The following is a 15,880-nucleotide window of genomic DNA, read 5'->3' as shown; positions in this document are numbered from 1 at the left end:
ATCTAATCCTCTCCTGTGTGATACTGTCTGCTGAGCCGTGTATCTAATCCTATCCTGTGTGATACTGACTGCTGAGCCGTATATCTAATCCCATCCTGTGTGTTACTCTATGCTGAGCCATGTATCTAATCCTATCCTGTGATACTGTATGCTGAGCCGTGTATCTAATCTGATCCTGTGTGATACTGTCTGCTGAGCCGTGTATCTAATCCTTTCCTGTGTGATACTGTGAAGAGCTGTGTATCTAATCCTATCCTGTGTGATACTGTATGCAGAGCCGTGTATCTAATCCCATCCTGTGTGATACTGTCTGCTGAGCTGTGTATCTAATCCTATCCTGTGTGATACTGTATGCAGAGCCATGTATCTAATCCCATCCTGTGTGTTACTGTGCTGAGCTGTATATCTAATCTCCTGTGTGATACTGTTGCTGAGACGTGTATCTAATTCTCTCCTGTGTGACACTGTCTGCTGAGCCATGTATCTAATCCCATCCTGTGTGATACTGTGCTGAGCCATGTATCTAACCCTATCCTGTGTGATACTGACTGCTGAGCTGTGTATTTAATCCTATCCTGTGTGATACTGACTGCTGAGCCATGTATCTAATTCCTGTGTGATACTGTATGCAGCCGTGTATCTAATCCCATCCTGTGATACTGTGCTGAGCCGTGTATCTAATACTGTCCAGTTTGATACTGACTGCTGAGCCGTGTATCTAATCCTATCCTGTGTGATACTGACTGCTGAGCCGTGTATCTAATCCTATCCTGTGTGATACTGTCTGCTGAGCTGTGTATCTAATCCTAACCTGTGTGATACTGACTGCTGAGCCGTGTATCTAATCCTCTCCTGTGTGATACTGGCTGCTGAGCCGTGTATCTAATCCTATCCTGTGTGATACTGACTGCTGAGCCGTGTATCTAATCCTATCCTGTGTGATACTGTAGGCAGAGCCGTGTATCTAATCCTATCTTGTGTGATACTGTATGCAGAACCATGTATCTAATCCTGTCCTATGATACTGTATGCTGAGCTGTGCACCTAATCCCATCCTGTGTGATACTGTATGCAGAGCCATGTATCTAATCCTCTCCTGTGTTTTACTGACTGCTGAGCCGTGTATCTAATCCCATCCTGTGATACTGTCTGCTGAACAGTGTATCTAATCCTCTCCTGTGATACTGTATGCAGAGCTGTGTATCTAATCCTCTCCTGTGTGATACTGAATGCTGAGCCGTGTATCTAATCCCATCCTGTGTGTTACTCTATGCTGAGCCATGTATCTAATCCTATCCTGTGATACTGTATGCTGAGCCGTGTATCTAATCCGATCCTGTGTGATACTGTCTGCTGAGCCGTGTATCTAATCCTTTCCTGTGTGATACTGTGAAGAGCTGTGCATCTAATCCTATCCTGTGTGATACTGTATGCAGAGCCGTGTATCTAATCCCATCCTGTGTGATACTGTCTGCTGAGCTGTGTATCTAATCCTATCCTGTGTGATACTGTATGCAGAGCCATGTATCTAATCCCATCCTGTGTGTTACTGTGCTGAGCTGTGTATCTAATCTCCTGTGTTATACTGTTTGCTGAGATGTGTATCTAATTCTCTCCTGTGTGACACTGTCTGCTGAGCCATGTATCTAATCCACTCCTGTGTGATACTGTTTGCTAAGCTGTGTATCTAATCCTCCCATGTGTGATACTGATTGTATTATGTGTGATCTATAAAGCTGTATTATGTGAGAAATATATGACAGTATTATGTGAGATCTATGTGGCGGTATTATGTGTGAACTATATGGAGGTATTATGTGTGAGCCATATGGCGATATTATGTGTGATATATATGGTAGTATTATGTGTGAACCATATGGCGGTATTATGTGAGAACTATATGGGCGGTATTATGTGCGATCTATATGGCGGTATTATGTGCGATCTATATGGTGGCATTATGTGAGAACACTATGACAGTATTATCTGCAGAAAGGGGACCAATTCTATTGTGGTTCTGGCTGAGCACCTGCACACGTGTCTGGGGTAATAGAGGGGGCAGCATGCCCTCCAGTTAGGTGCAGTCAGGGGAGGGCTGGTGAGACAGCTGAAGAGAGGGGTCTCATTTTTATTGTTACTACAGTATATGGCTACATTTCTCCCCAGCCTGCTTCCCAGCATCACCCCGGACTGCGCCTGTCGCCTCGCTTTCAAACATCGCCAGGACAGGATGGAGAAGACAGGATCTGAGGAGGGGAATGCGGTCTTTGCTTTGTTTCCTGGATTTCTGTGGAGCAGACAAGCCAACGGTCCATCCATGTGTATTAAAGACAGCGCTCTATGTACAATCCCTGACTGCTCCACACCCCGAACAGGGTGCCCCCATAGACCAGCACACTGCTCTCCTGAAATACTCTGTGCTGCTGTCACCCTGCTCCCCCAGAATCTTTGCTGCCTGCCATCCTTGTCAGTATAACCTTGCAGTCACCAACAAAATGGCTGCTCACTGTGTCCCTAAATGTCATCATCTCTTATCCCTTAGCAAACACCCAGAAGGGGAGGGGATGAGTGACATCACACCCATGTCAGCAGACTCAGCCCATATTTACTGCAGGGCAGTAATGTGAGCCAGTTTTACACCAGGTTTTTTGTCAAATTTCAGTAGCTGCTCCCCCTAGTGTTTAAAAGTGGAAATACCAAACCTTTTAAAATTATTTTTAATATTTTGCTAAATTATAAACAAATGATAATATTTTTAAAGAAAATTTAAACATTAATTCTTTACATTTTTTCAATCACGAGAAAATTTTTTTTTGGGATGGCACCTTCCCTTTAAGAGGTTCCTCTGTCCTCCACTCATTACCTGTAGTAATGGCACCTGTTTGAACTTGTTATCAATATAAAACACCTGTCCACAACAGTCGCTCTCCAAACTCCACTATGGTGAAGAACAAAGAGCTGTCTAAGGACACCAGAAACAAAATTGTAGCCCTGCTCCAGACTGAGAAGACTGAATCTGCAATAGGCAAGCAGCTTGGTCTGATGAAGTCAACTGTGGGAGCAATAATAAGAAAATGGAAGACATAAAGACCACTGATAATCTCCCTCAATCTGGGGCTCCACGCAAGATCTCTCCCTGTGGGGTCGAAATGATCACAAGAACGGTGAGCAAAAATCCCAGAGCCACATGGGGGGACCTAGTGAATGACCTGCATAGAGGTGGGACCACTGTAACAAAGGCTACCATCAGTAACACACTACGCCGACAGGGACTCAGACCCTGCAGTGCCAGACATGTCCCCCTGCTTAAGCCAGTACATGTCCAGTCCCATCTGAAGTTTGCTAGAGAGCATTTGGATTATCCAATATTGGGAGAATGTCATATGGTCTGATGAAACCAAAGTAGAACTGTTTGGTAGAAACAAAACTTGTCATGTTTGGAGGAGACAGCATGCTGAGTTGCATGAATAGAACACCATACCTACTGTGAAGCATGGGGGTGTTTACATCATGCTTTGGGGCTGTTTCTCTGCAAACGGACCAGGACAACTAATCCTTGTACATGAAAGAATGAATGGGGCCATGTATTGAATCATAGAATCATAGAATCGTAGAGTTGGAAGGGACCTCCTGGGCCATCTAGTCCAACCCCCTGCTCAAAGCAGGATTCGCTAAATCATCCCAGTCAGATGTCTGTCCAGCCTCTGTTTGAAGACTTCCATTGAAGGAGAACTCACCACTTCTCGTGGCAGCCTGTTCCACTCATTGATCACTCTAACTGTCAAAAAGTTTTTTCTAATATCTAATCTGTGTCTCCTCCCATTCAGTTTCATCCTATTGCTTCTAGTCTTTCCTTGTGCAAATGAGAACAAAGTTGATCCTTCTACAATGTGACAGCCCTTTAGATATTTGTAGACAGCTATTAAGTCTCCTCTCAGTCTTCTCTTTTGCAAACTAAACATTCCCAAATCCTGCAACCTTTCCTCATAAGACAGGGTTTGCAGACCGGTCACCATTCTGGTCGCTCTTTTCTGAACTTGCTCCAGTTTCTTGATGTCTTTTTTAAAATGTGGTGCCCAAAACTGGACACAATATTCCAGATGAGGTCTGACCAAAGAGGAGTAGAGGGAAATAATGACTTCACGTGATCTAGACTGTATGCTTCTGTTAATACATCCTAGAATTGAATTTGCCTTTTTTGCTGCTGCATCACACTGTTGACTCATATTCAGTCTGTGATCTATTAGTATACCCAAGTCTTTTTCACATGTGCTGTCACTTAGCCCTATTCCTCCCATTCTATATATGCTTTTTTCATTTTTATTGCCCAGATGTAGTACTTTGCATTTCTCCCTGTTAAAAACCATTCTGTTAGTTGCTGCCCACTTCTCCAGTTTATTTAAATCTTTTTGAATCCTCTCTCTCTTCTCTAGTATTAGCTATCCCTCCTAGCTTTGTGTCATCAGCAAATTTAATCAGTTTACCCTCAATTCCTTCATCTAAATCATTGATAAAGATGTTGAACAATACAGGGCCCAGGACAGAGCCCTGTGGTACCCCACTTGAGACATTCTTCCAACTGGATGTGCAGCCATTTACGACCACTCTTTGGGTCCGATCACTAAGCCAGTTATGAATCCACCTAACAGTTGCCTTGTCCATTCCATACTTAGTCATTTTTTCAATAAGGATTATATGAGAGACTTTGTCAAATGCTTTGCTGAAGTCAAGATATACTATATCTACAGCATTTCCTTGATCCACCCAATCAGTAATACCGTCATAGAAGGAAATTAAATTAGTCTGACATGACTTATTAGTTACAAACCCATGCTGACTCTGCTTAATCACTTCATTCTTATCCAGGTATTGACATACATGTTGTTTAATAATTTGTTCAAAGATCTTTCCTGGTATAGAAGTCAGACTCACCGGCCTATAGTTGCCTGGGTCCACCTTCTTCCCCTTTTTGAAGATAGGAACAACATTTGCTCTTCTCCAGTCTTCTGGCACTTCTCCTGTTCTCCAAGAATTTTCAAAGATTATGGAGAGGGGTTCAAAAATTTCTTCTGCTATCTCCTTCAGTACTCTGGGGTGTAATTCATCTGGACCTGGAGACTTGAATTCATTTAGGTTAGCTAAGTGTTTCCTCACTATCTTTCTGTTTATAGATATCCTGGATTCTTCTATTCCCTTAATAGGACAGTGAATAACGGTTGATGTTACATTTCCTTTCTGAGAGAAAACAGATGCAAAATAGGAATTTAAAAGTTCAGCCTTCTCAACATCCTGTCTTACCATTTCATCATTTTCATCCTGTAAAAATCCTATAGCATCTTTGACTTTTCTTTTACTTTTGACATATCCCCAAAATCCTTTATTATTGCTTTTGACATCTCTTGCAAGCCTCAATTCATTTTCAGCTTTAGATAATCTGATTTGTGCCCTGCAGGTTCTGCAGACAGCATTATATTCTTCTTTAGATATACCTCCCTCTTTCCATTTTATAAACATTTTTTTCTTCCTTTTTAGCATGTGCTTAAGTTCTGTGTTCATCCATCCTGGTTTCCTTAAATGCTTCCTATTCTTCCCTCTTTTCGGAATTGTTAACAACTGTGCTTTGAGAATTTCATTTTTCAAGATTTCCCATCCTTCCTGGACATTTTTGTCTTTAAGGATGTCCAGCCATTGGATCCCTCCAATTCTCTTTCTGAATCCCTTAAAAAATCTGCCTTTCTGAAATCTAACCTTGACGTCTGAGTCTTCACAGGTCTTCCGCCTCTAGTTATCCAAAATTCTAAAATAGCATGGTCGCTACCTCCTAGGGTCCCAGCCACTTTTACCTCCTCAACCATTTCCTCCCTGTTTATAAGAATTAGATCCAAGGTAGCAGTTCCCCTTGTTTTCTCCCTTACCTTTTGGAAGATAAAGTTGTCAGCAAGAGAGGATAAGAATTTCCTTGACCTGTTAGTTTTGCCTGAGAGAGATTCCCAACAAATGTCTGGATAGTTGAAATCTCCCATGACAACTATGTCATATTTTTTGGAGAACTTGGCCATTTGATGCATAAAGAGTTCATCCATATCTTCAGCTTGCACAGGCGGCCTGTAGTAAATGCCTACAATGGTGTCCTTTGCATTGTTCTGTCCTTGTATTCTTACCCAAACAGTTTCCACAGTTTCCACAGAATTGTGAGATTTTGAGTGCGGTTTGCACTCAAAATCTCACGATACATGGCCCCTTCTATCAGCAAGGGCATTGATGATGGCTCTTTCAGCATGATAATGATCCCAAGCACACCGCTAGGGCAATAAAAGAGTGGCTTCGTAAGAAGCATATGAAGGTCCTCGAGTGGCCTAGCCAGTCTCCAGATCTCAACCCCATAGAACAGGGATCCCCAACTCCAGTCCTCAAGGCCCACCAACAGATCATGTCTTCAACATTTCCTTTGTATTGCACAGGTGAAGCAATTATCACCTGAGCAATACTAAGGAAATCCTGAAAACATGATCTGTTGGTGGGCCTTGAGGACTTGAGTTGGGGAACCCTGCCATAGAAAACCTTTGGAGGGATTTGAAAATCCGTGTTGCCCAGCGACAGGCCCAAAACATCACTGCTCTAGAGGAGATCTGCATGGAGGAATGGGCCAACAATACCACCAACCTTGTGAAGATTTACAGAAAACGTTTGACCTCTGTCATTGTCAACAAAGGATATATGACAAAATATTGAGATGAACATTTGTTAATGACAAAATACTCATTTTCCACCATAATTTGCAAAATAAATGTTGCCAAATCAGACAAAGTGATTTTCTGGATTTGTTTCCTCATTTTGACTCTCATAGTTGTGGTCTACCTATGATGTCAATTACAGGCCTCTCTCATCTTTTTAAGTGGGAGAACTTGCACAATTGGCTGACTAAATACTTTTTTCCCCACTGTAACATATTGTGCTCTTATCCTTGATGACTAGTGATGTTTATTGATATGCTAATTATGCATTTTCTAGGCCAGATAGTTTGTTGACTTTGAAAACAGAGGAGGAAAAACCATGCAAATAGATTAAATAATCAAGTAATGCAACTTGATCTAATCTCCATTTTTCCCTTTATTTAAATACTGAATGAAGGACACTTGTTAATTATAAAAATAGGTTACATTCCTCTGTATAGAGAGACAGAGACTGCTAGAGATTCAGCCAAGACATCCAAAAATCCAGCGACTCTACAGGCCTGCATCTATCACGAGGGACACATATTTATTATTCTACAGGATGCCGGCTTAGGGAACTTCGGCCCAAGCTGGAAGAATACGAATCTGCTCTTGTAAGGATTCCGGATGTTACTTGGAGCCTGTTTTGCCCTTGTCCAAGATGGAGTCTGGTACTTTACCCTGTCAATCCTCCTTGCTTGAGTATTTTGTTGCTGTTGGCTCCTGAGCTTCTGCCTGTTTCTTCTGGACTCCTTGCTGCTGTTGCTGCTCGTTACTCAGTGCTGTACCTCTCCATGTTCTGCTGCCTTCAGTCCACTGTGCTGCTCCTTGATCCTGACCGGGATTACCTATTGTCTGGACTTCTGGTGTGGAGCTACTCACCTATGGAACTGCTGTGGTCAGTAAGAAATTCGGATACCATTATTTCTTCCTGGACTGTGTCTGTTGGGCTGCGGTGCTGGACTTTTCAGCCCAAAAAGTACATCTAGAGACCTTCTGCTAACGCTCAACCTGTGTATTGCTGGACTCCCACATTTAAGTGCTGTGTGCAGTCTCACTCATATTATTGGTGGACTTCCATGTTTAAGTACTGGGTGCATTCACACTCATATTATGGCTGGACTTCCATGTTTAAGTGCTGTGTGCACTCCTGTGTCACATTACTGCTGGACTGGTTCGTATTAGCGGTCGTGCCCCGCTATTCAGTTTGTTGAACATTTCTATATTGTGCTGTGCACTTCGTTACAATTGCAGGAAGATCTCTGTTAGTTTTGTTTACCCAGTGTCCCATGTAGTGATCGTCACTCATACCCAGCTGGCACTTTTCCAGCTTAATGGTCAAGCCTGCTTGGCAGATCCGCCAAAGCACTGGCCCCAGATGTTCTAGGTGATCCTCCCAGGTGGGACTGAAGATGGCAATGTCTTCCTGGTATGCGACCCTTCAAGTTCCTTGAGCAGCATTTTGACCATCTGCTGAAAACTGGCAAGGGCATTCTTCATGCCGAATGGCATCACTGTGGACTCGTACAGATACTTGGCCCTGGCTAATTGTTCTGCCAAGTCATCAATATGAAGCATAGGGCGCGCATCAGTGACCATGACAACTATGATCCCCCTGTAGACCACGCAGGACTTGGCTGTCCAGACCTTTTTTGGGATGAGGACTACAGGCGAGGCCCTCTCACAAGCACTCTGGTCGTATCATCGTATCTGGTTGGCCTTTGCTCACGTCATATTATCGTGCACCAGCTGTGCCAAGGCCTACGTCTTGGCAAGGAAGCGCACAAGATACTCGACAACCGATACTAGCTAAGTCTCTTTCCAGACATCTTTCACCAGAGCCAGGGGCCCCCGCACATGTCACTTATACAGGAGCTTAAAGGGGGAAAACCATGTTGAGGCCGATGGAACCTCCCGGTAGGCAAATAGCAGGTGTAGGAGGTACCACTCCCAGTGGCACCCATGGGAGTTGACCCACATCTTAAGCATCTGCTTCAGGGTGCCATTGAACCATTCAGACAGATTTAGTCTGTGGGTGGTACAAACTGGTCACCAGATGTTGCACCTATATCTGCTTACAAAGGGACTGCATCAGCTGGGACATTAACTGGGTCCCCCCGGTCGGAGAGCATTTCCTGGGAAAAACCTACTCAGGAGAAAACCTCCAGTAGGGCGATGGCCACTTTGTCTGCCCAAAAAGGCGACAACGTTATCGTTTCTGGGTACCGGGTGGCTTAGTCTTCTACTGTCGGTACAAAGAGATTCCTGGAGGTGCTGGAAGTGGCCATCAGTCCAACAAGATCCACAGCCACCCTCCTGAATGGGCAGACTTATGAACGGAGCTTTGGGGTGTCGCCCCACCTTCCCCACCCTCTGACCGGTGTGGCAAGAATAGCAGGAGGCTGCCACATTGGCCGCCATCCTGGCCTTTGTCTTAGTGATCCCTAGGTGTTCGTCCATCGGAATCTTGTGCACAATCCATAGCAACTCTACCCTGAACGAATAGAGTACCACTAACTGCCAGTCCCTAGGCCACGGCTCCAGTGAGCCCTGCTGGACCATTACCCGGTACAGCCATCCTTGGTGCCAGACCACCTGCTTGAGGTCTGAGTCTTAGGGAGACTGTGCTGCCTGCTTCTTGAGAACTTTCAGGCTGTTGTCAGTTTCCAATACTGCCTGAAATCCCTGACTGGACGTGGCCAGAATAGACAAGACTGCCACGTCTTCTGTCAGTTCCCCAGGACCTGTCTCCTGGCTACTGTCTGACCTGGCAGCCACTTGGTCAGAAGTGGGAAAGCCATCGAACCCTCAAGGGGCCCCGGTGCTACCACTGCACTTGACAGCGGCTACAGCTGCTGCAACCTCAGGAAGGGACCTCTTCCCCTCTGATTCTGACCAAGTTGCTGATCCAGACTGATTAACACTAGAAGTCCCAGAAATTTTGAGCTCCCCCTGAAGTCCCGAAAGAGGGTCAAATGACCCTTAGTCCGAACTGACGACTCTGATGGCTCCAATTAGCATCCTTTCATTTGTAAATGTGGCCATTGTCTGAGGAATCTGCAGGGGGGAGTAGAGCTGAATTCATCCTCAAAACACTGTGTGAAACACAGGTCAAGAGACTTTGCATTTTGAGAGAACTGACAATTTGTATAAACCACACATTTTGTTTTGAAGCACACATGAAGTGTTTTGGGAGAGATGTGACCTTTTGCTGCTGACCTGTGATGTTGTGCTGCATTATCCAGGTCATTTTGCCAAATGTACATATAGTTTGCAAAACATACAATCTGTTTCAATTTTTCAAGTTTTTCTAAAAGAATTTAGTTATGTTTTTCTTTTAAAAAAAAGATGTGAAAGACGTGGGTTAAAAATGACAGACAAAAAACAAAACAAATTAATTGCGTTGATCCACCTCAACAAAGGTCATGTAAAAGAGCAAAAGAATGTAAGCTGCTCCTGAGTGTATCTGCCCACCCCCCAGCTGCATTGTTGTGTGGGGGATATGCATAAGGTTGCTAACACCTTAGCAAATTTGCATGCAGCCTTTTGTGCTGTGGGGGATAAATAGGTGACTGCTTCACCTATTTTGTTCACAATAAACAAAATGCAGAGAAGGCTCACCACTCAACCACTCACAAATACACGTGTGGCAAATGTACCAGGGACATACCCAGGCAGTGCCAGGTATGTTCCGACAGTGCAGACAGACTGCTCGGTGAAATGCTAGTCACACAAGAAGGACATGCCACTCACACACACACATGCAGCCCCCACTGCAGCCTATTGTAAATATGTGTGGAATTGTTTTATTCCTTGTATTTTTTTATTATTTTTATATCAAAAATAAAAAGCATGGAGACAAATAACAGTTGTTCTTTTGTATATTTTTCACACTGACATTTCAGTCCTCTTGACTTGGACACAAATGCTTCTGGTCATTACTCACAGCTGTACCTTGCTCTAAAATTTTTAATTCTCTATTTAAAATATATAAAAAATGATTCATTGTTTCAGTGCTTTTTTGCTCAAATAAAACTAAGCTAAATACAATATGTATAGTCTTTATATTATCAAATACAATAAACTGAATAGAACTAACTAGAAACTAAAAGGCTAAACTCAATGGAAAACAACAACCTCCTGTGGTGCGACAGTAGTGGCCTTAATTACAGAACAAAAGACGGTGATTATAGGATGTTAGATAAAATCCTTCAGGTCATTGGACCCGTCTCAGGGTTCCAAAGGTAGAAATGTTAAATGACCCCTCTCTGGGACTTCTAGTGTTAACCTTGCATCCCGGTTGCAGAGGAACCCTGCAATGAGGCCTTAGCTAGGTGCTCTACCTCTCCTGTGACAGCTTTATTTTCAATTACATGCTCCCCTTCATAGCTGTCTGCCCCCTGTCTGTCCCCAGTGTGACCACCTCACAGTACAACTGGTCCCAGAGTGCCAGCTGTCTGGTTTGATGTTTGGCCATGTGTGCTGGGCCACATGGGGGCTCCAATTGGCTCCAGTTCCTCCAAGCACATTACTTGACGTGGCTCCACCCTTTAGAAATGAACAGCAAGCATGACATAGAGAGAGCACATAGCCTTACACAAGCCTTTATCCCCTTGGCCAGTCACTCCTTTCCACCCTTGGTATGGGCCTTATCCCCCTTCCCTGACAGTAGTTAAAACTCCCAAAACCTATAAAAGATCATAACTTCCTAACGGAAGGTCATAGTGTGGCGGTTCTGGCTCCATTGGATCCGGACAGGCCCCTATTATGCTTGGAGACCAAACATGGCTTTATGACGATGCTTCTACTAGCCAATCTGCATATCTCCCCACCCTGGGGTGCTAGAACGGATCGAGAACATATAGGGCATTGGGCCTCTTCCAGACATCATGAAAATGTACCTAGTGTGTGGCTAGGATGTATGATAACTCCATATTCTCCTTAAATATCCTTATGAAATTCTACCTGACTGGAAGACATTTGAATGAAGCAGTCACACAGCACGGGCTCCACAGGTGATCATCCTATATAAGCCTATATATTAGCTGATGGGCCTGGAACACCTGCTGTATCAGGTGTCCTTTTACAGCTACACATGCTGTAGAAGGATTGTAATCTGCCACTAAATCTCCCTATATTCTTCACAGAAACCAACCCAGTTCTGGAAAAACTTTGGACAGATGAAACTAAGATCAACCAAAATGATGGGAAGAAGAAAGTATGGAGAATGCTTAGAATGGCTCATTAGGGTTAGGGTTGGGATTAGGGTTGGGGTTGGGATTAGGGATAGGGGTGTGTTGGGGTTAGGGTCGTGGTTAGGGTTGTGATTAGCGTTGGTATTAGGGTTAGGGGTGTGTTGGGGTTAGGGTTGTGGTTAGGGTTATGGTTGGGATTAGGGTTAGGGGGTGTGTTGAGGTTAGGGTTGAGGTAGAATTGAGGGGTGTCCACTAGGCACATCACGGGGTCTCCAAACGCGACATGGCGCCACCATTGAATCCAGTCAATTTTGCATTCAAAAAGACAAACGGTGCTCCTTCCCTTCTGAGCCCCTATGTGTGCCCAAACAGTGGTTTACCCCAACATATGGGGCATCAGTGTACTCAGGACAAATTGCACACCAACTTCAATCTAGAAGGCCTGTCATCTGAAAAAGTCTTTGTCATAGCATCACCAAACGGCGCCTCCATACAACTTGTATTAACTCTAAATTGCATCCTGGTATACGTAAAGTTCAGTGCATCTCTCTGGGTATTTTTGTCCCATGATGCTACCTAGCACTGAAAAAGCACATAGCCAGCTGTTCATGGTTCATTCAAACAGCCTATCTGAGGATCTGTTTTCATTGTCTACTGAGGACATAGTATCATCCACATGAACCCCCGGGGCTATATGAATCTTACCTTGCGATTGTCAGCTTAGTGTGATCCAATTCTCTTTCATGAGAAGATCGGATAGCAAGTGTGGAGAAGATGGAGAGCTCAAATTTTCCATCTTCTCCATTATGTGAGTCTGCGGAAATCAGACTGCACTCGGATCACATCCGAGTGTAGTCCAATGTTTTACACACACCCATAGACTTGTATGGATGCTTGTCATCCGATATGCGGATCCACTCGGAGAATGCTGTGATTTTTCCCTCATGAAGAAAATTATGCAAATCTTCACTGTCCTATAGGATATTAGTTTGAATCCTATCCGATAAATCATCAGATAACACTTGTTAGAGTTATACTCTCAAGTGAACGAGCCTTCAATCTCAATAATTATTCCTTATTCACTGACATTCAAAATAACATGACTGGGGTCTGGCAGCCAAGAGCCCCATATGTACCTGAATCCAAAATTTGATTTGGATATATATATATACATCCTTGCATTGATATTGAACTTCAGATCAGGCTAGGCTGTCCAATCTCTGATTCTCCAGTTCTGGGTAAAGTTTCCTCCAGATTGTCCATTGGGATAATACAGTCCTTCCTTAAAGTTATGGACAGTTGAAAAGATAAATAATAGTACACGAGTGATTGCGTACCCTTCGGGCGCATGCTGTGATTTCGAACCACACAATGGGGTGTAACCACGCAGCAGACTGACCTCGCAGTGGGGTGTACCCAGGCACCAGACTGGCGTATGTGGAGACTAACAGCAAACATAAATACCTGGTGTACCTCTCCTGCCACTCCTACCTTGTGTATGAAAAAGCTCTGTAGTTAATTCTGTTCGGGTAGAACTATCCGATAGCGCTATCCATATAGAAAGTGAACGGGTAGAGCTATCCCATAGCCCTATTCCTAAAGGAAATGAACAGGTAGAGCTATCCGATAGCACTATCCCTCAATGTTCCTGAGCGTAAGCTATTTCACATGGTTGAGCGCACTTGGGATCTGCCCCCAAGGCCCTGCCCATGCCCATTGTTTGGTCCATAGACCGCGGCTAGGAGTTAGTCCCGCTTTTGTGTACAACATTTTTTGGCTTTTACAATTGTTAAAAAGCTTAATAAAAGACTTCTTTGTACACACAGATGACAGTAAAGCATTTGTCAACGTTAGCAATAAATTTACCTTGCCTCTGGGTCTCAAATATTTTGACCCTTATTTGTTGACGTTTCGTTCCCCTGGAGAAAGCCACATATAACTGCCCATGTGAAAACACTGGGAGAGGCAAATAAATTCCTACAATATCCAAGGTATCCAAGGACTGTCCCTGAGATTTAAGGATGGTCATTGCAAAAGCCAACATGACAGGAAACTGATGCCTTTGGAAATCAGGTCAATTCTTGGAATAAGAACTGTCTGACCTTTTGCTTTTCCATTTAAAGCCTGGGCATGAATAACGTTTGCTTTTAAGGTTTTCACATAAAGCCTTGTGCCATTACAAAGGCAACGCTTTCTGTTAAGATTACACAGGAACATAATTACAGCTCCTGGTTTCAACTTTAGTTCATGCGGAGGCATCCCAGCGGGATTCAAAGAGTTGTCCCATCTCAAGGTTTGGCTATGATTCTCTGTATAGAGGTAATTTTTTCTCCAAATCATCTCTGAGGATAATCCAATCTTCCTTTAGGCTTTTCCTCAATTTTATGGTTAGAGCCTATAAAGAAATAACAGGACATGTTAGATATATAAATCTCCATATTCACTGACTTACAGCCTAAACCCTACCAGACAGTAAGGATAAAGTGGCTGCATAACATTCCATCCCAACTAAGGGGGCACCATTGTAGTGTAAGGACCCACAAGGGGCTCTGTTATATTGTGGGGGTATTTGTTGGGCTGTTACTGGAGATTCCCTTTAATCCTATAATATAAGATAGTGACTTGTAAAGGATACTGCTCACGAAGGCCAGAAACTGGAGCACGGACAGTATCATCCAAGTGATAACAATACATTGTCCGTTCTTGGATTCCGCAGCCGGCAGATCTGTCAGGAATATAGTGTGGGGCGCTGAACATAATAACACTACAATGTTGATATAATCACTCACAGTAAAGTCCTAGAGGAAAGCAGAGAATGAGACAGATGAGATATCTAATAGTGCACTTATCCACCCCCCTGCAATTATTATATATCACCCAATGCACTGTATGGAGGAAAATAATGGGGCCCCACATCTTAATCATTGAGTTCAGTTTTTCCTTCAGCCCCATTGCCCCCGGTGTATAACATCCAGCCCCCCACCGTGACCTCTGCTTAGACACGTGGGCTCCATAGGTGACCATCTGAGGTCAGGCATTCGTACACCCCAGTATAGGCTCCAGACTAACACTATATCACAGACCTGTAAATATGTGGATATTATGCTTCCCACACAGGACAACCACCCGACTGCCAGCAGAACTTTCTGTAAGATGTCTCCAGTTCGTGTTCTCTTGGCCTTTCTGATCACATACAGTCTGTACATCACGTACATGATAGCTGCATCTGAAACACAAAATTATGGTTAATTGACTTCACGCAATAATGACATTATATACATGTAGAATAATACTAGTGCCATGTACAGAGGATGTAGCACTGTACAAGTAGGCAGATCTAGCGAAAGCTGGGTGACAAACTGTTAGAGCTGTCATGTGGGTTTCAGCCTTCCCACAGACAGATAACACTACGAAATGGTAACATATAATAATTAATAACCTCCAGATATACGGCACTTACCTAGTAGTGCAGAGACTGTGGACACAACCGTCATCACTATGGACTCTGGGAACTCTGCTCCAGTGTCACTGAGGAGAAATAAAACCCATATGTAACATTAGTGGAGCTCCCAGTAACACAAGTTTATACTAGATATTATTAATTATCATTACTGTTATTGTAGTGTAGATCTTTATCCCCCAATTATGTCTAATATCTCTTACCTAATGCTGATATACGGTGTCAAATAATGACCTTCAGTGATGGTCATGGTGCAGGTGATAATCACACCAATGATGTTCCATGCTACCCAGAGACATGGCAGAACAGCCAGGCCTGGGCTATTCATTGTAAGGATAGGGAAGCAGGAATGGGGTAGGGGTTTTGGATATAGATTGCTTAATAAAGCAGTAGCCTTCTTCTAGCAGAATGCAGAGAGAGAAAGTGACCATTCTGCCAGTTCCTGGGATTCTAATAGTCACTCGCTTCCATGATGTCATAGAGCTGATGATGTCATAGAGCTGATGATGTCA

At 43.6% G+C, this 15,880-nt stretch overlaps 1 protein-coding gene across 1 annotated transcript; it reads right to left on the bottom strand.

Annotated features, from left to right (window-relative positions):
• Positions 1–14,244: 14,244 nt before the first annotated feature.
• On the bottom strand, positions 14,245–15,618 carry LOC141092854 (DNA damage-regulated autophagy modulator protein 1-like). The gene is made up of 5 exons (XM_073579170.1): positions 15,572–15,618; positions 15,369–15,436; positions 14,992–15,134; positions 14,544–14,706; positions 14,245–14,303 (listed from the first exon to the last, which is right to left on the bottom strand). Exons 1-5 carry the CDS (start codon positions 15,616–15,618, stop codon positions 14,245–14,247), a joined length of 480 nt encoding a protein of 159 aa, XP_073435271.1.
• Positions 15,619–15,880: the final 262 nt, after the last annotated feature.

This window comes from Dendrobates tinctorius, unplaced genomic scaffold, assembly GCF_039654945.1.
Source record: "Dendrobates tinctorius isolate UK_male_01 unplaced genomic scaffold, ASM3965494v1 ptg000062l, whole genome shotgun sequence".
Classification (NCBI taxonomy): domain Eukaryota; kingdom Metazoa; phylum Chordata; class Amphibia; order Anura; family Dendrobatidae; genus Dendrobates; species Dendrobates tinctorius.
The sequence above is the reverse complement of the archived record's forward strand: the minus strand, read 5'-3'. Positions and strand labels throughout refer to the sequence as shown.

Bases quoted from the DNA above. Each gene is read 5' to 3' on its own strand.
- LOC141092854 (XM_073579170.1), bottom strand. From the start codon at position 15,618: ATGACCATCACTGAAGGTCATTATTTGACACCGTATATCAGCATTAG. The intron at 14,707-14,991 runs GTCTGTGATATA...GCTTTCCTCTAG, and splicing joins TAATATCCACATATTTACAG to GACTTTACTGTGAGTGATTA. The intron at 14,304-14,543 runs GTATCCTTTACA...ATTTCTTTATAG, and splicing joins GTTTCTGGCCTTCGTGAGCA to GCTCTAACCATAAAATTGAG.